Genomic DNA, 24,995 nt, shown 5'->3' with positions numbered 1-24,995 from the left:
GCGCGGCGCGTCCCCCCTCCCCCCGCCTCACGCACCCGCCCCGGCCGGCCCTGCCCGCCCCGTTCGCTCTCCGTCCCGCCGGGGCCCTCCCGGGGCCACCCTTATGGCTCCTCAGAAGCACGGTGGAGGAGCGGGGCCCAGCTCGGGCTCCGCTGGCGGCGCCGCCGGAGGAGGAGGTGGCGGCGGAGGAGGCGGCGGGTTCGGGGGCTCCGCCGCGGCGGCGGCTCCCGGTGGCAAATCCGGCGGTGCCGCGGGCGGCGGCGGCGGCGGAGGAGGCAGTGGGTACTCGGGCGGCTCCTCGGCCTCCTCGGCAGCGGCGGCTGCGGCAGCGGCGCTGCCCCCCGTGAAGAAGCCGAAGATGGAGCAGATCCAGGCCGACCACGACCTCTTTCTTCAGGCCTTTGAGAGTGAGCACCGGGTCGCCGGAGGAAGTGGGGGCCGAGCCGGCGGGACCGGCCCGATCCGCCGCGGAAAGGGCGGGAGGAGGAGGGGAGGGCTGTGGGGAGCAGGGGCTTCCGGGGGTAAACACGGTCGGGGGATTGAGGGAGGGAGCGGGGCCGGGGGAGGCGGGAGCCGGCGGGTCCCGGGCGGAAGCGCGGGGAACGGGACCGGTGTGCGGGAGGGCGGCGAGAGGCGCCCGGGGCCCGCGGGGCGGAGGGCGAGGGAGTGTGTGTGTGTGTGTGCCCGCGCCCAGCGATGAACTTGGTTCTCAGTAGCACTTCCCATCAGGCTTTCGGGGCGGCTGGTTCCCTTCTCTCCTCCAGCAACCCCTGGAGGCTCTGGGCATCGAGGGGCGAGGGGGCACTTTCCTCTTTGGCCTCTGCCGTTCGAGCCCTTTTCAGGGGGAGGACGCGATTAAGAGTTCACTGTATTTGGTTTTTCTTTGTTTGGCAATAATTTTCACTTAGTCGAGATTTCGCATTGGAAATTGACCTTTGCGACCCAGGCATTCCCCTTGTGGGAGCTCCACATGGGGGGAGAGTCCCCCTGAATTCACTAGAAAGTTGTTTGTGGAAATCTGGTTTAAAAGGACAGTGGACCAGTAAACTTAAATTGCACTAAAAGATTTCTGTGCAGCTGCCAGGATTTGAAGGGAATTTTTAAGGCCCTACTTGAAGGCATGGTCCTGTTTTGGGTTTGGTGCTGTCAATGCTCACACTTGCTGTAGACGGTGACAGTGTTGGAGTTTTTGGTGTAGTCTGGATTAAAGCACGGCCGTTTGAGTTTCAGTCCTTTTAACGACGCTCTGTATTCAGTAAATACCGTTCTGCAAATGGGTCAAGTCGCAGACTTGAGTTTTAAGAGCTTTTTCTCAGTGCCCGAGGTGGAAAAAATTCTTCTGCTCGTGCCTCAGTGTGTCAGAGAAGGGAAGCCCAGAGCTGAGCAGGTGGGGATCAGGAGGAAGCTACAGTGTAGCTATACATACATATGTACATAATGTGTTAACCCCGTATGCGAATATCATGGGAAAACTGCAGTAAGTAAATACTGCATCAGAGAAATCCTAACACGTGTGGTACTGAATTGCATTCTTCCTGACTGTTTTCGTCCCTTTTCAAGGTCATATGCTAGGAAAAGATAAAAGATTTATTTTAAACTTTTGCTGAGTAATACAGACTTGTGAGACATATAGTCTCTCTGCAGGTTGAAGAGTGTGTTTCAGAATTTTTCTACTTGAGAAAACTAATGTTGAAGCAGCAATGTATTGCCTTTAAATTAAATTGCATCCTTGTGAATGTGACTTAATATTTTCCTACATTAAGAAATTATAATTATGTCATGGGGTTTTTGAGACTGAAAAACATGGGATATCTTTTTCAAAGTTGTGAATACTCTGTATTTTCACTTTGTGGCAAAGTGCACATACCTTTCTTTCTTTTATCTTGATTTGAAAAATACAGATTTTATTGTGATACTTTGCTTTCACTGGCTTTCTTCAGGCTTTTTCAAAGTTGTGAATACTCTGTATTTTCACTTTGTGGCAAAGTGCACATACCTTTCTTTCTTTTATCTTGATTTGAAAAATACAGATTTTATTGTGATACTTTGCATTAGCAGATTTTCACTGGCTTTCTTCAGGCTTCTAAAATGGAATACTGTGATCATTTTAAGATTTCCTTCTCTAACAGTAATGCATCTCTTCATGTGTTCTATGGGGTCTTACATTCATAAGTGTAGAAATAAGGCTGAATCATATCTTTAAAAAGGGGTAAAGGGTATAAAAAGCTGTCCTTTTCTACTTCTAATTACAGAATTCCACACAATAAGGTTTCCGGCTATTTGAAAGAAATGTTTTGCAGTCGTATGAAAAGAAAATTTATATTTCTTTAAAAATAAACTTTGTTTTCTTTATGTGGGAGATGGAGGCAGTGTTACCAGCCTTAACATGGCCATCAATACATTGTCTATTCTCTTTTTTCTCTCCTCTTGATGTGTATTAAATAATTTATAAGTTTTTTGCTGATGTTACTTTGTGAAGTTAGCTTTTATTTCATTTCAAATAGGGAATATTTCAGTTTAGTTTGGAATTCTTGTTAGAAATAACCTGATCCAGACAAAAAACCCTTCTTGTCCTGATTTAATTGGTTAAAACTAAACTGAAGGTCCTTCTCTTGTCCGTAGGCAAGTCTTGATCCTTTGAATGTTTCTTACCTGTTTGAGATGATGCTGTGCTTTAGTGTCCATTTTGTGAACAGCTGAATTATCTTCTCTCCTTCTGCCCTTGAAAACAGTATTTGCTCTACTAAAAGCAGCAAGAATTTCCCACCTTAGAATAATCCATAATAGATCATAGTCAAATGACAGTCCCTGTTCTTGTTTCAGTATGTGCTGCAAGTGACCTTGGTACTTGCCAGAAGTGTAAAGCAATCAGAATCCAAATTATCTGGCTGTGTAAATTTATTGTGCTCTTTTGGTATCATAGCAGATGTGTTCATTAACTTCATGAAGAAAACTTGCCTATATGACCGTAGGCTGTGATACATTGAGGTATTTTTTCTGCCCTTTAGTGATACAAAGTCTGTAAGAAACGCATTGTGTGGTAAGGAGGGCAGTCAGAGTTTGAGTTATGACCCCTGATTTGTGGCACCTTAAAGAAGAAGTTGCTTTTTGTTGTAGAGTTGGTGAAGTAACCTTGAATGTGATAACTTGGAGTTATTTGGACGTTGTGATGCTTCACTTAATGGCTTTTGTGATAATTGTTTCAAAGTAATTGCCACACTAAGATACTTTTTGTCATTATAAGGCTGTCTTTCTGGAGGTATAAGTTGCATTGGGTAACGTGTGTTCCTTTTTCTTAGAACCAACACAGATATACAGATTTCTACGTACCCGGAATCTAATAGCAGTGAGTAATTGGTTTTATCACTCCTTTACTTTGCACTTGTAGAAAATTTTAATTAAAGCATAACCATTTTCTATTTTTTCCCCCCTGCAGCCAATATTTTTGCACAGAACTCTCACTTACATGTCCCACAGAAACTCCCGAACAAATGTCAAAAGGTAAAATTGTTTTTGTAAAGTAATCCTAAAATGTTCACCAAGTAGCAGAAGTCCAAAAAGCAGTGGAGGGTAACCTCCTGTTTTCTTTTTGAAGAACTTTAAAATGCATACTTCAGTGTACAGTTGGTTTCTGAGACCTAAGAGGTTTTTTGCAATGTTAAGTGTATATGTAGCTTTATCCAAGTGACTTCTGTGGATACTGGGAGTATTCAAATGTGGAGAACTGTCTGCAGAATCCTAACTAATTCTCTCGTGTTTGTTTTCTATTTTGGAGGAGAACTTATTAAAAAAAACCCAAACAAAACTGTATTGCATCCCAGCTCGTGTAATCAATGGTGCCTAATCATAATCATATGAAACATTGTATTTTACACTGTAACCTAACCAGTTGTTTTTGAAAAAATCAAAACCCCAATACAAAACTATTGGCTTTGTTAGTTAGTCATGAAAGAATCCAGTAATTATTTCTGTAGTTATTTTAAAAGCTGGAAAATAAAGCAAGTCTGTTTATAGTATTTAGAAGAACTCCAGCAAAAAAAGGTTGCTTTGAGCTGGATACATCTGAGAGATGGGCTTCACTTCTGGTATTGCAAAATAGTCATTCCTGACATATGAGGTGCTACAGCTGCCTATCACTGGACCTGAAAACACAGAAACACTGCAGAGGGACTAGTTCAGGGTACATTATTTATTAGCAGAATCACAAGGCCCTTCCAGTTTCTTCCTCTTCACTGAAAATCCTTTGTTAGAGTTTAGAATTCTTTTGTAACCTGAACATTTAGTCTAAAATATTTTAGCACTAAAGTTCTTATCGCTTAGAAACAGTTGCTGTGGGACTTAAGTACAACAAATATGCAACCAAAGGTGATTATGGCAGATAATTCTAATTTAGACTTCATATTTATATCTAAGGGAGGTCATATTTGCATGATCTATTGATCAATAGAATTTGCATATTTTTAATCAAATGAATTGTTTACAGCATTATTGGATCTCTTGGATATTGTTTAATATTCCTGCTATGAGTTTTAATGCCACAATATCACTTTTTCTTAAAACTGAATCCATAACATACAATTTCAGGTACTTGAGACAGGTAATGATCAGACTTATTTATTTTTTTAAACTTGAAGTTGCAGCTTGCTGCTTCTTTAAAAAGTTATCAAAATGAATTTTTTGCTTATTTAAAGTGAGTCAGAACAAAATGTTAAGAAATTACTTTCAGGCTGTTTTGTTTTTTGTGGTTTAGTTTTGTTTGGTTTTTCTAACTAGAATTGTACTTCGGGAAGTTCTTGCTTATAACTTAGATTAATTCATTATTGATTGAAATGTGTATGTTACCTGAAAATGTTCTGTTGGGTATCTGCTATCCTTGCTGGGAAGCAAGAGACAATTCTTTGCCTGTTCATTGTTATCCACTGTTCCAAATCTCAGCTGATTCAGCTGCACAGGTAATTCTTGATTTGAAATGTTTGAAACATACGAATTTGTATCAGTTCCCTTAGCACTTTGTTTTAGAACTGTGAGTTTAGTTGGGAGGTGTTCTAATAACAGACAGTAAGTAGTTCTGTCAGTGCTGACTAATTGAAATCATGCTTGTAATTAATTTTAAGAAGATTAAATAGAAGGTGTGAGTATGTTTTCTTTATAAAAATACAATAATGCAACAAAAGTGAGCGAGCATAGTTGAAAGTGAAAAAGACAGAAAGTAATTGTGAAGTGTATTCCCCCTGGGTTCCCTCTGCCCTTTCCATGCTCGCTCAGTACTGTGGCCCTTCTCTTTCAGCCTACTTAAAACCACACAAGTTGTAATTTAAAGGTAGTTTTCACTTAGAGATTGGCGAAAGAGTCTTAACTGGACTTCCTGAGGGGATTAGCAGGATCCTTGTTTGCTGATCTGTGCTGGTAAATACTTACAGATATGCTCAAGATCTAAATCACTGCTCTTCCTTCAACACAAGTAGTTAAGATCTATGATCTTGTTGTTTTGGTGAAAAGGGGACTTTAAAGAGAGAAAATATCTGAACTATAGAAGATCATCCTGAGGTTTATATTAAGAAAAATCCGTGTTTTGGTTTCAGTACAGTGAAAGTGTTAGCAGAGTTCTCTTTGCAAAGAAGTCTTTTCTGGAACTGCCTCACTATTAGCCTGTTTATGTGAACTATACATGTGTATTAATTTATTCCCCTAGAACTCCTAAATGTTGCCATTGTTAAATTGCTGATAATTTTGATTGCCATTTCAGTAAACAGTATCATAAGTAAAGTATAAAGAACTAATCTCTGAATTTAATATTCCTTACTAAAAGAATAGTAACTATGACTCCACATCTTTTACCTCCAGCTCTATGATAGTCTGAGAAAAATGCCAGACAAATTTATCACTTGGAGGTAGGGAACTAAAACTGCATTTTTACCAGGAAATTATCTATTGATATTGCTCCACATGTTTAATACTGAGAAAGTGTTTAGAAAACCTAGAGTGCTTAGAGCATAGGAAAATGGTCATAGGGACTAGTTAATGGGCATGTGTCAACCTGGGCTAAAAAGGTATTGAAGTTGCTGCTTATTGGAGAGGTGATGGGATTTGGTCAGCTAATACTTGTTAGAGAGCTGAACTGGACTTTGTGTCTCTGGGTCTGTCTTCAGGTGTTAGTATGTTATTAGACCAAATTATGGTGTTGGTAAGATGTTAGTAGCTGTTAATAAAATTGCTTCACAGACAGTATTTGGATAAAGGAATAATTATATTATTTATTGGCAAAATAATGACATTATGATGTGACTTCTAATACTTTGCTAATTATTACTTTTCTTGTCTGGAATAAGAGTGGGTGGAGAAAGGAATGCACAAGATGCACATACTTGTTACACAAGAGAATGCTGTCTTGAAAATCCTGAGTGTGAGGGATGGTTATTATAAAAACTTGATTTTGTCTGTTTTGCATGGGAGCATGGTGACATAAATAGTAATTAATTTTAAAGGAATTCTGCACTTACAAGTTAACTTCAAAGGCAGATTTTTTTTATTAGTTGCTATTTTTAGTTTCTTGGAAAGATTTCTTTTGTGTTTTTTAAGGAGAGCTCTCTTGTTTTGAATAACCTGAGCCTGGATTTAGCAAAGGCTGTGCCACTGTTCTTTTTGGATCAATAATGGTCACATACTAAATACAAGTTGGGTCAGATGTTAGTATATTTTATGAAAGATTAACTTTCCCCCATTCTGGGATGATGTTTGTCTCTTAGCTGGTTTTTGGCTCGTATTCTGCTCATGACTTAACATTGGTCTAAATCTCTTTTAAGCAATTCCTCAGTCTGGAGAAAGCCCTCTAAACTTGCTGTTCTGCAGAACAGTGGCTGATTCTGATGAGCTGGAGCAAAGTGCACCCAAAGACATTTTTTACCTTAGAATCTGAAACTTTTAATAAATTGCTCTGTTCTTAACATCTCTTGCTTTAAAGTTGAGCACAGCAATGTTCATTTAACAATCCCACGTTTTAGTGTAGGTGAGTTAGTTCTTCAATCTCATGTGTGACTCTTGGGCTGAGTAGAGCTTTGAATCAGTGATTGTTTACTACACAAATCATAATTGTTTTTCTCCTTGTTATGAGTGCAGCCCTGTAGTTTTTGTTGCCCAGTGTTGCTGTTTAGTCCCCATGTGATCTGTAACTCAATCATTCAGGAGCATTACGTGCTGAGTGCAGACAGAGTGACATCAGTGTTTCTTCAGTCAGGGTATTTCTGTAGACAAATGCTTCCCACTTCCCCAGAGCATGGTGTTGTTACCTCTGCAAGAAATCCAGTGTTTGGCAATCGTTTATGTTCTTCTTACTCCATTTTTCTAAGGTATAAATGTAAAGGAAACATGCCCTCACACTCTTGTGTTGTCACTGTAGTCAGGTGCAATTTTGTGGGCATCTAGATGCAAACATTAACTTGCCTTTAATGAAAAATGGGGAGGCTGTTCTGTAACATGTTGAATAACTTCTGCTCATAAGTGAGCTTTATTTAGCAATGAGCATGAAATTGTATGTATGGTAGAACAGGCTGAACATATGAGCGTGAGCAGACTGATGTCAGAATTACAGAGAGGAAAGATTTGAAGTGATTATTCTCTGTGACATTGTTGTCATTGTGCTCTGTTTCCTGTGGGTGGGTTCCAAAGGTTGCTTCCAAATTCATTGCTCTTTGCATTGTGTCCATTTAATAGAAATGTGTGGAGCAATAAGGGTTTGGGGTTTTAATTAGGCTTTTAACTCTTTTGTCCTATAAGGTTTTATGTGATTTTCATTATTATGATCAAGATTAAAATAGTAATGAGGGGCTGACATGTCAATTCCTGGTACGTGTAAGTGTCAGTAAAACAGAAAGATTGTCTTTGACAAAGCTGAAATGTGGTTAAACATGTTCTTTGTCAGGGTTTCAGTATGTTGCAGTTAAATGAAGCTTAGGAGCAGTAGGATTACTGTTGCAAGGTCTGGATTTAAGTCCTTGTATTTTTTTGGATTTGCTTGGGAAGCAGTTGTGTCCCTTATAACACATGCATGATACTAGGTCTAAAAAAGTATATATGTGTCTAAAGGGTGTTTTCTGAAGAGAAGGATAAAATGGTATATAAAGAGAGTTTTACATGGAAAAATCAAGTGAAAACTCGGTCTGAGTACATTTTCTTGCTCTAAGTTGTGGGTATAGTGCTGTGTAAAACTATTCTTTTTGCTTTTTCCTCACAGGAAAACATTCAAAGTAGATGACATGTTATCAAAAGTAGAGAAAATGAAGGGAGAACAAGAATCTCACAGGTACTGTCCTGCTGTATATTTGTGTGTGGGTACAAATGAGTTCATGCATGGGCTGTGAATCAGAATTCCTTTTGACTGATAAAGTGCAAGTGATAAAGAGTCATTACTCGAAGCAAGGTAGTTGCTGTTGGAAATTTGCTTGCAGAATCTTAAAATGTGTGTATGTATGCTGGTCACTTACTTGGAGAAAAGCAGTGTTGGGAATATTCAGTATTTGTTGTGGCATCTCTTAAAATGTGTATTGAATCCTCAAATAGGTATTTGCCTTAACTTTGTTTTTAAGAGTGTCAGTTGTGTCAGTAAGTAATCTGTGTGTGTTGAAATTAAAAGTAAAAAATGAGGTGGATTTGGGAAAATATGAAGTTTTACTGCTTGTAGTTTATGTTCTTGTATACTTGCTATTTTTAACTAGATCTTTTCCCACAGTGTTTGCAAATCATTAGATTACTACAGAGGCAACTGTGCTACAGTGTAGTGTGAAACAAACTTACAAATTTTGTGTTCTAAGAGGTTTTATGGATTTACTATATATTATTTTTCTTAATTATATTTTCTCCACATATTTTATTTAGCTGCTTTGTTGAAACAACATACAGTATTGACTTGTGTGTGTTGGTTTCTGTGCTTTCAAAACTGTAAAAAATGTTCTTTTATGTGGAAAAGTAACATGGATAAATGATGCAAGTTGGCGTAGAGTCCTTTGAATGCTTGAGCTATTGGGCACTTCTGCTGGTCATCTCAGAGCTCTTGGGAATGCTTGTGTTTAAAAATAAGTGTGGAGTGTCGGGTTGTGTCTGCCTGAGAAGTGAAGGTGCGCAAAGTTTTGTCTGGTGGGGTAGTGGGACAGATTATATTTTTTTCAATGTGTACTTCAGAAATACTAAATGGCTTTGGGACCCTTTTAAATCTAGATTTATGAATACCTTTAAACAGAAATACGCCCTGAATTTTATGATTTGAAATAAGAGGTGTGTATGGTCAGCAGAATAGTCTAGGCTGTGGAACAAAACAGATGCAGTTATTTTTTTGATTGCACATGTAATGAATGATTTGGACTTGATTAAACTGATAGCTTTATTTCTAAAGGTGCAGGTTCCCCCTTGTAAAGATTCTCATTCTCATGTGTTTAAAATACTTGTTGGTTTGGTTTTCTTTTATTTTACACCAAGCCTGTGGTTCAGGGTGAAATTCTAGAAAATTTCCACCAAAACTGTCCAGCAGATGAGTTTGCCTGCCTGTGAAGGCAAGATCTCCTGTCTTCAGGCAATGTTCTTCTACTGTAGTGTTGGTTTTGGTTTGAGGTTTTTTTGTTTGATTTGTTGTTTTTTTTTGTTTTTTTTTTGTTTTTTTTTTGTTTTGTTTTTTTTTTTGGTTTGGTTTGGTTTTTTTTTGTTTTTTTAAATGTATCTAGTCATGGAGTACACAGGGTAAGTCTGTAAAGAGAAAACTGATGTTCAGTTCTGCATCAACTGCAAATGCTGTTTCCAGGCAGTTTCCAAGTTAAGAAGATGGACTGAATCATTAGAGTTCTGTACTGAACATCAGTGAAGTGGTTGCTGTGAGAAGAAAACCCTTATTTGTTCTAACATTTCCTTTTTTTTTTTCCCCTCCTGTTTAGCTTGTCTGCTCATTTGCAACTTACATTTACTGGGTTCTTCCATAAAAATGGTATGTTTGCAAATTCATTCATTCCACTGTTAATTTGTATAACACCTTTGAAATTAGTAGAGATCTGTGAGGGGAATATTTGAATGTTTTTACTCTCTGCTGTTTGGATGCAGGTTTTAATTTACTTGTTCAGCCTGTCTCATTAGTTCTAATTCAGTAGTGCTTTAGAAATGCTGTGGTGTAATTGTGATGTTAAGAAGATAAGCTTCAGGGCTTTAGTCAAAACAGCGATTTTGAGAAATCCTTCAAGCCATCATCCATTAAAACGGAAATAGACCTTGAAGAAAGTGATTCTTTCCCAAAGAATGTGATTTTTCTGGGAGAGTGTCTTTGGTGTTTGAAGTAGCTTTAAAAAACCCCACAGCCCTCAAATAGTTGGAAGATTCATTGGCTTCTACTTTAAAATACAGGTGTAAGAAAAAATATAGGCTGAGTCTAGAAATGAAGGAAAGCCATGTCAACAATTATAGAAGCCATGGAAATAATATTTTAGTGACTTGAAGTTATTCCTTGGTGTCCTTCAAGCACCTAAGGATTTGCCTCTCAATATCAGAATATTGGATTTCCTTGACCAGAATGAAGAGTTCTATTCTATTTTATTCTATTCAGAGCTCTGAGAGTAAAAACTGTTTTTCCATTAAAATAAAGTTATATTTCTGGATTTTTGGTTGCCATTGCTGATCACACCACTGGCAGAGACTGCCTTGAAGATTCCAGGCGCTAGGAAATTTATTGTGCAGTCTCTGAAAGGAAGTCTTATTTTCTAAGACTTTTTTTCAAGTTTGTTTGAGAGTCCTTTAAGAGCTATTGTGCATTTATTTAGCCTTGCATAATATTTAAGGGAGGAGGGGATGGTGGTGTAATTTTGTTTTGTTTTCCTATCTGATAGCATCTAGATCTTAAGCCCAAATTTTAGCTTTGCAAGCTGTAAAGAAAAAAACCTGGGAAAAATAATTCAACTCATCTGTAATTAGCATATTCTAACTGTCCTTAAATTTACCCATAACATTTTTGTCTTTTATAAAAAGGTAACAAGCTTGCTCTTTTAAACTTTAGAGATCAGCTATGCCTTTAAGTCAGCCAATATGAGAATAATTAGGATATATCCTCAAGTGGAAATACGTAGTAATTTTGGGGAGAGTTGAAACTAAGAATGTGGTTAGAAATCTTTGTACTTGGTATGTGCCTGTGGTTAAAAAGTAATTACAGGTGGATTTATATCATTGAATAGATCTTCACTTTTTCAGAACTTAAAATACTTTTCTGTTTAGATAAGCCATCACAAAACTCAGAGAATGAACAAAATTCTGTAACTCTGGAAGTACTGCTGGTGAAAGTTTGCCACAAGAAACGAAAGGTAAAAATGAGCTGACAAATTATTAATATACATTAAAGCAAAATGTTGACCTGCTTCTAGAATATCTAAGTAACACTGCCTTATAGTGATGCTTCTGTTGAAATTAGCCTTTAAATTTAAGAACTAATGTATTCAAGTTGTTTTCTATTGGATTTTGCACTGTTTTATGAGAAATGAATTTTAAAAAACATTCAGCTCTGTTGATTGACTTCAGCTTGTAAGTCATATCCCCTTGTATATTTCAGCCACTTCTGGTTTTACCTCAGTTTTTGTGTGTCACATCATTAAAGTATTCATTCTCTTGTGATGTCCAGAGGATTAAGGAAACCAGGCAATCACAAAATCATAAAGTAGCCTGTGCCTTTCAGAGTTTAGGAGTAAAAAGGAACAAACTGTAATTTTTTTGAATTCCTCAGTCATCTGTCAACTTCTCTCTTTCCTTGCTTTTTCTGTATCTGTGGTTTTACTTATTGCAGATTTTAGCTACCATGAATCAGAAACAATTTTATATTTATTTTTAAAGCATCTTTGAATTTGCTTGCAGTTTTAGCTGTACTTAATTCACATCAGTTGGCAAATTATTTCCCCAACTACAAGAATATGGGAGGCTCATTTATGCTTTAGGTTTAAACCAGAAAGGGAAAGATTTGCAGTCAGAGCTGTGTGTTCTTTCCTAATGCTAGTCTGATTTGACAAGTTTTTAAGAATTAATACTGTTTCTAGCCAGTTTTTTTAATTATTGTACTATGGATAAATGTAGTGAAATCAGGAGGTGCTAATGGTTATTCCAAATGTTTTGCTGCAAGTTTCATATTTAGACCATCTTGTCTTGTTTTCCCAATTCTACTCAATGATCAATGATCTCTTTGAGAGGTAATTGAATGTAATAAATCCTAGGTAAGTGGTTCTTTATCTCACAGATAGCACAAAATGCACTTTGAAATATTGCAAGGAGAAGATAGAAAGCCTTTGGAAAAAAAATATAACAAAAACATTTAATTTCTTCAGGTAAACAGAATTAAATTAGTATTAATGACTGTTCTACAGTCTTTTTAAATGCCTCATGTTAGTGTTATTTTATTCACATAGAGAAAGATGGCTGCTGCCAGAAAGAGTTATAGAATGCCAGTTTTATTTACATTTAAAAATATCTGGGTTTACATTTAAAATCTGGGATTGTTCCAGATTTTTTTTATTTATATCTGTTACAAGGCTTATTATAAGGCATATTTTCAAAAGTTGGCAGAACAAATGCAGTTTAGAAGTGGCATCAATTTAAATACTTAATGTCTTTACTTTGGAGTCTGAAAACCTGAACCTATCTTTCTTGTTTTGCTGCAGGATGTCAGTTGTCCAATAAGACAGGTTCCTACAGGTAAAAAGCAGGTGCCTTTAAACCCAGACCTCAGCCAAATAAAACCAGGCAACTTCCCGTCACTTGCAGTTTCCAGTAATGAGTTTGAACCAAGCAACAGCCATATGGTGAAGTCTTACTCATTGTTATTCAGAGTCACTCGCCCAGGAAGGAGAGAATTTAATGGACTGATCAATGGCGAAACGAATGAAAACATTGGTAACTTCAACCTTGAAATCTGCTCTTTTAAGTCTGTAAGGTTTATCTTGTGGGCTTGTGTGGAGTTGTCTGGATAAGAGTGTGGGTCATACTGTGACAAGGGCCACTAATAACTGAGTGATTGAGCTTTTATTTGTTTGCAGTCTCTTTTGAGATGGGGGTGAAATTCAGCTGCTAGCTAGAAATTGTGCTTCTGGTTTTGTGTAAGTTTAACACCACTTGTTAGTGACGTGATGCTGAGGGTGTGAGGCAACACTCAAGAGAGCCCTGTGGTCACTGAGATTGTCCTCATTCCTCCACCAACATTGGTCACTACTGACTCACTGTGGGTGCTATCAGTGTTTCTCAGCAAAACTAAATGACAAGCCAATAGAAAAATACCTCAATAATAAATTTTTAAAAGTTATTTTCCTAATCTTGTTGAGAAGTGTTACAATACAAATGTTTCAGCTTGGAGGGTACATGTAGAATGAAAAATTTTGTTTCTCACTATTTTATAGCCACAAGAGGAGGAAGATCAAATCCCAAATTCTTTATGCTGACAGAATAATACAATGAAATTAAAAATACACAAGAACACACCTAAAATATGATTACTGTTAAGCTAAGTGGTCTTTTATTGCATTGTCCTTCTCTTTTGTATGGCACATCTGACACAATCAATAGCCAGTTATATTTGTGAGTGCATAGAGATTGTTGGATCTTTTGAATCTGTGCTTGTGCAGTGATTGAATACCAGATTTCTTATGTGCAGATGTCAATGAGGAGCTTCCAGCTAGAAGAAAAAGAAACTCTTCAAATCGTGAAGATGGGGAAAAGACATTTGTAGCACAAATGACTGTATTTGATAAAAACAGGTAATATTGGAAAAACAAATATAGCTTCTATTAATCATTGTATTAATCATTTTTAATCATCATAATATTAGAAATTTGATAATAAGCTTCGTATTTTCTTTGTCACAGTGTAGATTGTCTTTGGCTGCATTTTAGTTGTTATTTACAATAAGAACTTATGTTTAAAAAAAAAAACCTACAGGTTTCATAACACGTTTTGTATTGAGACCTATTCAGTGACTGCTGTAAATAATTCCCATCTGTGAACTTGAATATTGTCCTGGTAATTTGCATCTGTTTGTCCGTTCCTTGCCAGTTTTGTCATTTCTCTGGTTCTGTTAAAGATCAGTGACAGCATTAATAAAAAGTTAAACAAAGAAAAGGTCTCTGAAATACCCTTGCTGCTTACACTCTGTTGAGTGCCATAATTTTTCCCATGCCCAGAGTGTTGCTGGTGTAGTCACAGGTCTCATTCTGCTGACAGCTACAGAAGACATCAGTTCTCCATTACTACAGGACAATCAAACAAGTAGTTAAAGTTATAACAGGCCTACTCTGTCATGTAGTTTAACTTTTTATTATCATTATACTACTTAATGTATTTCAAGGAAGGTGGAGTGTGGTGAACTCATGTGTCAGTAGCTTACAGCACTCTAGATCCAGTTAAAAAGATAAGGACCAGACCATTTCCTGGGTAGATATTTTGGTTGTTTGTGCTGCAAAGGATCATGGTGCCAACAGCCAAAATACAGTATATGAAAATAAGAATTCTTTCCATGGAAAATGCAGGTCCCAGGTAGAGGTATGTATTTACATTATTTCTTTATCAATGAAAATGGAGCTTGAAGAAAAAGTTACTTAAACCAGCTCCAACTAATTCTGACAAAATGGTTGTTTATCCAAATAGGGTTTTAGAAGTATGTTTTGAGAAGAGTTGGGGTTTTGAAGAAATTTTTTTTTCTAATCTGTATCTTCTTAGAAGTCTTGACAGTATTTTGTTCTTTTCTATTACTTTATTCCACTGGATAACTTCAGTATGCTAAGCAACATACGAACATTTAGGTGGTTTTGTAGTGATGATAAGCAAGGACATTCTCAGGCGTGCTGTTGTATAAATGAGACTGATTTGCAGCAGAACCAGATAATGCATAAAAATGTATATATTTTTGGTTTAGTCTTTAAAATTTTTCTTTGTTATGATGTTTGCCTAAGATTTAGACCTAGTCAAATTTATTTTGCCTGAAAATGTCTTTAGGTTCATGGAAATTTGATTACTGTGAAATAGTTCATTTTAATAGACAAACAATAGAAGAGCCTTTTTACACATAATACATATTTTGTCTTGACAGACGCTTGCAACTTCTGGATGGGGAATATGAAGTGGCCATGCAGGAAATGGAAGAGTGTCCCATTAGCAAGAAAAGAGCAACATGGGAAACGATTCTGGATGGGAAGGTATGGATTGTTTTAGTGGCCAAGAAACCAGGAAATAATTCTCTCTGGGAATGTATGGACATACATTTTAATTTAGCTTTCAATTTAGAAAGCTTTGCCTACACTGAATCATTATTACAAGCAGATGCCAACTACTGTAAGTATGGCAGCTGTCTCTTTTCAGTGACTTCTGAATTCCTGACCTAGAAAATCAGGCAGTTTAAATGCTATTCTAACAAGTTGGACATTTCAAAAAGCAGCAAACTGCAGAATATTTAAGGGGAAGAAAGAGGAGCCCAGCTAGGTGTGATCTTATGTATATAGCTTAAGAGAATGCTGATAAAATGTCGTGGTGAAAAGAAGAGGGTGTATCAGAGTAGGAGGAAGGTTGAGCAGAGAGAAGTTGTTGACTGAGGTGAATCAACACTCAGTGATGCAGTGATTGTATGTACTTACATAGTCATGCTCACATGTCCTGGGAGAGTATGAGTTGTAAGTGGAGAGAAGAACATGAAGATTCCAGATGGTTGCAAAGTATTTGTGTCTCAACATATCATATAATTATGAAAAAAGCAGAGATGATCCAAATTATATAGTAGAAGTACTGTTAGAAGCTCAACTATCCTGATCAGCCTCTACCTGCATTAAAATAAATTACATAAATTACGTAAATTGCACAGTTTATGTTCGGTGGATATTTTCTCATGATTGTTTTTATGAAGACACTTATTCTGCTGGGTTTTTTTTACTTCCCCCACTCTCCAGAGGTTGCCTCCATTTGAAACATTTTCTCAGGGACCTACACTTCAGTTTACTCTTCGTTGGACAGGAGACACAAATGATAAGTCTACAGCTCCTATAGCTAAGCCTCTTGCAACAAGAAATTCTGAAAGCCTCCCTCAAGAAAACAAGCCCAATTCTGTTAAACCTACTCAGACTATAGGTAAGCAAACTTTGGTTTTGCTGCTGAATAATCATCTGCTTAACTCTTTTGTGCTTAGAGCTCACTGGTACAGCTGCTTCAGGTTATTCTCAGCATGAAAAAGCAAAACTGAATGGGCTTTGTTGTATCCCCTATTTTGTCACTTTTTAAGGGTAAAAGCTATACATCAGGACAGTATTGAAGTGATTATATACAATGCTCATAAATCCTGCTGTGAAATACATTGGGGAAAATCCATCATTAGGATTTCTGAGATTGTCTGGTTTGCCCTACTCACTCCAATTTGTGTTCTGTAAGTTCTTGGATTTATAGGTGCCCTACTTTCAGGTGGAATAGAGTTAATTGTCTTCTCAGTGGCTGCTTTAGTGCTGTGTTTTGGATTTAGGATGCGAATAATGTTGATAACACTGATGCTTTAGTTGTTGCTAAGCAGTGTTTTGACTAAGTCAAGGACTTTGCAGCTTCTCACACCACCCCACCATCAAAGAGGCCAGATGACACAAGGGGCTGGGAGGAGACACAGCTGACCCAGACTGGCCAGAGGGATATTCCATGTATGGCTTCATAGTCAGTATAGAAACTAGAAGGAAAATTGGCCTGGATGCCATCTTTATTTTGTCTCACTCCCAGTTGTTTGTGACTTTGTATTAGAATCTCATGTTGGCAAGTGAAGCTCAAAGACATCTGGAAAACTTAAGTTGTACAGAGAACAACAGGTTGCACCTGTTGTTTCAACACCTATGGACATACCTAGACTCTGGATTGGCACCCAGTTCCCTTCAGAGTAATCAGCATTTCCAAGCTTGTAACTAGACTGGGACTCTAAAGAGTAAGGAATCTTCTAGGTCCCTGTTGTAGAAGTGATTACTTGGAGTGCAGTGGTTCTGTCCCCAGGCTTAGTCTCTGGGCTGTGCAGTGAGGCACTGCTAGTGAAGAGTTGATAGTGCTTTGGAGAACTTGTCCAAAATGGCATTTCAGTCTGAGTTTGGTGATGTTTTGGAGATGGAGTAACGACAGCAAGGAAATTACTATTATGAGTAAAGCACTGCTTTTCCAAACGTGGTTTTTAGGCAGTTGCGTTACAGTAAATGTTGAGAAACTTAATGGTGAGACTTTCTAAGAGTGGTGATTCTTTGTGCTGTGTTTAGGGCTTTAGTGTGATAAAAAAGTGAGATAAAAAAGAATTTCACCCTACTTGTGCAGAAGCCAATGTCTAGAATGACCCCTAACATCCTCAGCCAACCTTACAGGCATTTTTCGCTTTGGAAAGAGTACAAGAATATTTAAATAAGACTGATACCTATTCCCTGAAATGAGTCTTACCTGAGCCAGGGATTGCAGACACTTAGGTTTCTTCCATTAGGATGAGTGGCTGACAGTGCACACAAACATGAAGTAATTCCAACAGAACCTGGGAGGTCCTTGAACTTTTGCTGTAGAAATTGTTCTGCTTTCTCTTTTCTTCCTTCTACTAGGCTTCCTTGTATTTTAGAGTTTCTTGGAGACCTGTATTGTAATTTGTTAGGCAGGTTTTATGCTCAGACTTGCAAAAGAAATGAGAGTTGAGTTGACTAACTCCAGAAGGCATGTGGTAGTTTACTGTAACAAATGTAGAGGCAATAGGAACATGCCAAGACTGCATTGCCAGTGTAACCAGGAACCCATTTTTTCTTCGATCAGAAAAGCTAAATCTTCCAGTAAATTGATAAAGTTACAGCCAGAGCAACTTTCCCAAATAGTACAACCAACTCTTATACACGAATGTATTGTAGTGTAATGTGTGCAGCATTGAAGGGTATTTGTTATGGTTGTGCTGTTTGCAGTGTCTGAATACCATGAGAGTGAAAACTGTACAAAACTTCTATCAGATATTCTGATGAAGATGCAGTAAATCTTTCCCAATGGGACATAAATTTGTCATTTTACTTTGGCTTATTTCCCAAGGCAGACCAGTGGAATAAAGACATCAAAGACTTTCTAAATATGGCAGCCTAAACTTTGCTGTAATTACGAAGTTCTGAAAGTAGCTGAGCCATGGAATTGGGATTTCTCTGATGTTGTGCAGGCTAAAGTGTCAGGCTTCCTCTCTTTCTCATACAGACAAAAAATAAAATTTCCTTTCTTCTCCAAATTATTAAATATAAAATAAGTGCATCTTCTAAAAGTTAGATCAGTAGAGCTGAGCCTTGTTTTCCCATCTTTATCACCATTCAGAAACAAGTAGGGTCATTGCTTGGTTTCTCTTGAGGGCTGATTTATAAACCTGCTTAGTTACGTGGGGTTTCTCGTTAACTGTATGAAATCAAATACTGTTATTGATTAAAGTGTATGGAAGAGACTCAGAAGCAACTAAGCAGTGCCATTACACATACAAAGAGTGTTCAAGGGTTATAGTTCAAGAGTTAAAGGGTTAAATATTTTGTGTGTTTACTTACATTTCTGCTGCCTGTTAAGACTTGTGGAACTTCTGTAGTTGAATTTAAGTGATGTGTTTGAATGCAGCAGTCTGAAAGCAGGGATGGCTTTTATTTCCCAGCTTTTAGCTATACATAAAGAATTCTCTGCTGAAATGGAGTAAGAAAAATGTGCTTTTACCTGACCATTTTTAAGTTCTCTGAATGATTCTTCAGCACTTGAGATAATCTTGTGTTGGAAGTGGGCTTGCCTGTAGGTTTGTGAAGCAAGCTGAGCATCCACACTTCCTTGTGGCTGGTAGGAGCTACTTATGTCAAAGGACATTCAAATAGCCTGTTTCCTTCAGCAGCAGTGCCCTTCTCAGAGCTTCTATAGTTGGGTAAGAAACAGTGTTTGTCTGTTCCTGTGCACCAAAGACACGTGTGTCTACATGTGGTTTTTTTCAGCTGTGAAAGAATCTTTGCCTACAGACCTTCAGACAAGAAAAGAGAGGGATGTTTTAAATGAACCCCGACAGAAGTTGCGAATATTTTACCAGGTATTGGAAATAATTGTCAAAGGGAAAAACTAAGATTGAAATATTGTGTGGGATTAAAATGTTTGCTTGGGAGCTGGGTGGAAATTTCCATTTGCCCTTTTTGTGGATGCCTTAAAGAGTCTCAGATTCACAGACTGAAAGCCGTTCCACAGACTCCTCTTTATGAAAGTATTCTAGAAAACTAATTTTCTTGGGGGCACATCTGATACTCTGAAAGATAAAGGACATTCTTTTTTAGATTTCTGGAGGGGGACAGGTGGGTCTCCAATGGGAAAAAATTCTTGAAATACCCAGTGTTTCAGTACACTGAGCTCATATAGTGTTCCCAAGATCTAACCATTGCTGTGGAGGTCTCCTGTAACAATGTCCAGCTTGGTTTTGGGGGGTTGGAAGTTAATGAATGAAACTCATTTGGTGCTAATTCTGCTCTGCCTGTTCCTTTGTTTGCATCAGTTCCTTTACAACAATAACACAAGGCAGCAGACCGAGGCCCGCGATGACTTGCACTGCCCCTGGTGCACCCTGAACTGTCGGAAACTCTACAGTTTACTCAAACATCTTAAACTCTGCCACAGCAGATTTATCTTTAATTATGTTGTAAGTAACCATTTTGTAGTTCAGCACTATGAAACTCTGTACAGTCTGTCACAGATGCTACAAAGGCAGGGATTCTGTTTCCAGCTTAGTAAATTGTAGAGCTGTATCTGTAGGTTAGAAACTGCTTTCTGTGCATGTTTGTGTGTTACGTGGAGGGGAAATATTGTCTTTGTTTAAATCTATATATATTAAATAATGCTAACCACTGGAGGCTCAACTCTCAATGTAGCTACTGTTTTTGCATCAATGTGTTCTTTGATGTAGAAAGCAATGTAATTGTATTTGGTTGGAAGTCTCTTGAAGCTCTAGGAAATTTAGAAATGTTCTTGCTAGCAGTCTTTTCTGATACTTTGCTTAATTTTATAATTAGTTTTGAGGGGTTTTATACAAAACAGTAAAATAGTTCAAAACAAGGAAGCTTTAGTGTAATTCACTTCTAGAGGTTAAAAATTATTTGGGTGTTGTGGAAGGAAACTTAGAGCCGTATCAGGTTATTGAGACATGATATTTAAGGTATTCAGAATTTAAAGGTTACTTGTTTAAACCTCTTGATGCATTGTCATTACTGTCTGCTGAGTATTTGCAACTGTGCTGCAGTATCATCCAAAAGGTGCTCGGATAGACGTGTCCATCAATGAGTGCTACGATGGCTCCTACGCAGGGAACCCCCAGGACATCCATCGCCAGCCCGGGTTCGCCTTCAGCCGCAATGGGCCCGTCAAAAGAACTCCAATCACACACATCCTGGTGTGCAGGTAGGAGCTGGGCACAGAATCAGCTAGGCTGGAAAAGACCTTGGAGATCAAGTCCAACCTATGACCTAACACCACCTAAGCAACTAATCCATGGCACTCTTTTTTAAACACCTCCAGGTCTGGTGACTCCACCACTTTCCTGGGCAGCCTATTCCAATGCCCACCCACTCTATAAAGAATTTTTTGGCCTATAAACCAGATTTGTGATCCCTGGGGATTTGTGAATCTGCAGGTGCATATACACAGTGCTAAATTTCACTGTTACTACTAAATAAAATGTAACTGAACGAGGATAACATCACCCACGATTTTTCTATATCTTTCCAATTGAGATATCTATTCATAACAATGTAGCTCTCTTTAATTGCCTTACCCTAAAACTTTTCTTCCCCAAAAGGTGAAGTTGGAGGGTTGGATCAGGAGCTCTTGGGTTTTTACTGGGGATTATTTCATTGCTGGAGATTTCCCCCCTCTCAACATTTTTGCAAGCTAGACCTTAAAATAATTGGTATTAATCAGTGGCAGTTGTCAGTATTTGCATCTGTGATGTGCTGATGACAGCAGTGACCTCTCCTTTGGCAGGCCCAAGCGCACGAAAGCGAGCATGTCTGAGTTCCTGGAGTCGGAGGACGGGGAGGTGGAGCAGCAGCGGACGTACAGCAGCGGGCACAACCGGCTCTACTTCCACAGCGACACCTGCCTGCCCCTCCGCCCCCAGGAGATGGAGGTGGACAGTGAGGATGAGAAGGACCCGGAATGGCTTCGGGAGAAAACCATTACTGTAATTATTCCGTTTGTACAAAGTTATTTTAAGCAGATTGGGGTTTTTAAGAGATGATCTGCTGTTGTCTTAGGGAGCAGTTGGGCAGACGCTGTGAAAATCCTGCATTTTGGGAGCAGAAAATTTTGCTGAGCTACTGTTGATGGAAACTCCTGGAATCAAAGTTCAGTTTGCAGAGTTAGTTCCGTCCCCTTCTGTTTGAACAAGTTTTCATTGTTTGTGGGTGCTTTTCTCCTTCAAAGAGGAGATGCTGGAATCAGGAGCACACAGTTTGGGCTGTATATAATAAGGATATTATTTATCATCAAAAGTCTCTACATCAAATGACATTTTTCTAACTTATTTGACTGCAGAGCCTGAATTTTCTATATATATTTTTGTGTGTAAGTTGAATTTTGGGTATGCTCTCAACACTTGGCAGCAGATATGCAGTTCTGATGGGTGTGTTTGTTTCTTTTCCTATCCTTCCTCCCAATCTCCAGCAAATTGAAGAATTTTCTGATGTTAACGAAGGAGAGAAAGAAGTGATGAAATTATGGAATCTTCATGTTATGAAGCACGGGTATGTTACTGTGCTTAGTTTTGATACAAATAAATTATAGTATAGATTTGATTGATCATTTTGCATTGTAATTCACTACTTAAAATTCAATTGGCTTGGCTGTTTAGGAAGGGGTCATTAAAGGATAATTTGTAATAAGCTTTTGAGAGTTTAAGCTTTTGAAGAAGTTGTGCCCAGTAGCGTTGGGCTTTGAAAAGAAAAAATACTGGACTGTGTAATAGCTGCTCTCTGCAGTTACATTGATAAATCATGTTGTAAGAGTATCTTTTTGTTTTTGGAAGTGTTCTGCTTGTATAATGATGGCTTTCTTATTTGACAGGTTTATTGCTGACAATCAAATGAATCATGCCTGTATGCTGTTTGTTGAAAATTATGGACAAAAAATCATTAAGAAGAACTTGTGTCGAAACTTTATGCTCCACCTGGTCAGCATGCATGACTTTAACCTCATCAGCATCATGTCCATAGACAAAGCTGTGGCCAGGCTCCGAGAGATGCAGCAGAAGTTGGAGAAGGGAGAATCGGCATCCCCAACGGACGAGGAATCTTCCGAGGAACAAAGTGGGACAGCAAATGGATTCAGTGAAAATACCATGAGAGAGAGGATTTCAGAAGTGGAAAGCATCTCAGGTGTCACGAAACAGAGCAAGAAGCAGAAGCTCTGAAGTCAAAAGTCAATTGTCATTCAACGGACAAGCATTGAACTGACATTCTAGGGTGCATGAGCTCTATAAAGAATTACACATAGAAATACAGAGATTCCAAACAGGCACTGCTGGATGGAAATAAATGATTTCAACAAGGATATTGTTTAAACAGGGTTTTTATTCAGTTACTTATGCAAGTACTACATGTATATTGGTTTTGGTGATGTAATGACAATATTCTAAGAGTTTGAGCATGAAGAGCAATATAAAAATCTTTTTGTAATTTTAGTAATTAGTGTCTTAAGAACTTTATGGAATTTACATAATTTAAGTATATGTAAAACCGTTTTTTATATTAAGATTTTTGCATCTGTATCTGGCTGTTTTTCCTACCATGAATTTGTGAAACATTAGGGAAAGGGGATTGGGATACAGTTTCTGCTTTTCTTATTTAGAAATTCTCCAGTTAGCTTTTTGTGAAAATAACGTCTGACTATTTACAGTTTAACCTTGATCCTTGTATTTGAAATCATTTATCAATTGATCATAAATTACAAATCAATTTTTTTTACACTAAAAATTATCAGAGATGGCAAACTTAGCACTTCCTTTGTATTGTGCCTGTTTGGAAGCATCTTGACTTTTCACGTTCCAGACACAGTGAAGTACCACCTTGGCTTTTTGAGGTTTAACCAGCAGTTTGGGTTTCGTGGATAATTCTGATGTATTGATCGCCCAGTGTACCATTTTAAACTTGAACATTTAGCTCCTTTATATTTTTATTACACATCTACACAGCTACAGAGAGGGTTTGGGTGCAGCCCCTTGTGCCTGGGGTCGCCCGTCCTGGGGTGCCATGCTAAGGCTGGAGCCTCGTGTCCGTCTGCAGGCGCTGCGTCGCCAACTTCCCGCGAAGTTCTCGCCTCAGCACAGACTGCAAGGCCAGGCCGTGGGTTTAGCTTTGGCTTTCGAGATGCCACTCTTGAGGGAAAAATGCACTGTAAAATTGGACCAGAAAATGTGTTGCACTTCTTATGTAAGTATTCTGTGATGTATTGTATTCAATACAGATACTAAGATGCTGACTAAACTATATTTGAGCAGTTTTGCACTGCTGTTAACACATTTTATGCATACGTTTACAGATTTTTTCCAATGGAAAGTGGTTTCACTACTGGTACAGTATCAGCACCGAAGGGTTTTATTCCAGCAAGCACTGTGGTTGAGTGACATCACCTCAATTTTTTATTATCCTTAAAATATTTCATTTTTCATATTCTTTATTTATAAAGGAACAATGCTGCTGTAAATACAGGTATTTTTTGTTTTTTATTTCATTCCATCACCATGAGATGCAGTTCCCTATTTGTTGAAGGGGTATATAAGCTTTCTAATGGTGTCTTCAGAAATTTATAAAATGTAAATACTGATTTTGATGGTCCTTAAGATGTGTTTAACTGTGAGACTATTTAACTAATGGTGTGGATGTGATTTGTCATCCAGTATTAAGTTCTTAGTCACTGATTTTGTGTACAAAATAGGAAAGAGGGAAACTGCAGCTTTTCATTACAAACTCCTTGAATTGCCAGCTCTCTTGAGTTTTAGCAAACTCTAATTATGCCTCTGGATAGTACATCATGCATTTCTCTCTGGCTTTAATTTGCTAAAGCTGTGCACATATGTAAAAAAATAGATTATTTTAGGGGAGATGTAGTTCTAGAATTATTGCTTATGTCATTTCTTAAGCAGTTATGCTCTTAATGCTTAAAAGAAGGCTAGCATTGTTTGCACAAAAAGTTGGTGATCCCCCCAAAAATAGTAATGAAATTACTTCTGTTCAGTAAACTTTGTATGTCATGTCAATTTATAATAAAAGCTGAAAAAATCCCCTTGTTTTCTATTTATAAAGATGCCTTTTCTATTTGTACCTTTGAAGATGCCATGTAAGCTGGTTAAAAAGAATTTGAACGGTACAGTAGATGTAAAAACAAAAGAAAACCATCCCTCCCCCCCAAAAAAAACCCAAAACAAGTTCAGCTGTTTAAATGAACCATTGTTTTTCATTAAATGTTTTATTTGAAATCAGCTTTTGTACCTGAAGTTCAGTAATACAAAGTCTGCCATGATGGGTGTCCAGTCATTCCAGGTGCAGACACCTCAAGCAGCACCTCTATGAACTCTCTTCTGCATGGCTTAAAATTTGGATGTGCTCTCCTTTGCCAGATTGTTACAGTTCTATTTAAGGTATCTCCATAAATTTCCAGGGTTTTAGCCAGATTATAATAACTTTAATTTTCCTTTCTTGGGTAGGACTTGAATACCTGAGATGGGTTTAGGTTGTGCTTTACTGTGCAGAGCTGAAAGTTTTAGAAGTGCAAATGAAACATCGCTTGTGTTGTCAGTTACAGAACTAAGATTTGTGTAGTTTTTACATGCAAGTGTTAATTTTTCAGAGATTTTACAGAGTATTTGGCTTAAATAGAGTAAAGTTTAAGTAAGTGTCAGTTTAAATCCTGTTTCTCTGGGACGGCAGAGGCTAGATGCTCCAGGTACTGTGGGACAAGTCAGGAATTGGATTGCTTGGCCAAGT

The 24,995-nt window shown here is 38.0% G+C and overlaps 1 protein-coding gene across 1 annotated transcript; it reads left to right on the top strand.

Annotated features, from left to right (window-relative positions):
* SUZ12 (SUZ12 polycomb repressive complex 2 subunit) lies at nt 1–24,490 on the top strand. Its single transcript, XM_018918951.3, has 16 exons — nt 1–407; nt 3,300–3,346; nt 3,437–3,501; nt 8,231–8,299; nt 9,918–9,967; nt 11,239–11,324; nt 12,666–12,897; nt 13,652–13,754; nt 15,083–15,188; nt 15,933–16,110; nt 18,972–19,063; nt 19,517–19,660; nt 20,258–20,415; nt 20,998–21,196; nt 21,679–21,758; nt 22,078–24,490. The coding sequence occupies exons 1-16, from the start codon at nt 104–106 to the stop codon at nt 22,421–22,423; spliced, it is 2,259 nt and encodes a 752-aa protein (XP_018774496.2). The 5' UTR covers nt 1–103; the 3' UTR covers nt 22,424–24,490.
* The last annotated feature ends 505 nt before the right edge of the window (nt 24,491–24,995 follow it).

Source organism: Serinus canaria, chromosome 18, assembly GCF_022539315.1.
Source record: "Serinus canaria isolate serCan28SL12 chromosome 18, serCan2020, whole genome shotgun sequence".
In the NCBI taxonomy this organism is placed as follows: domain Eukaryota; kingdom Metazoa; phylum Chordata; class Aves; order Passeriformes; family Fringillidae; genus Serinus; species Serinus canaria.
Note: the sequence above shows the minus strand (reverse complement) of the source record. Positions and strands in the feature narration are given on the sequence as shown.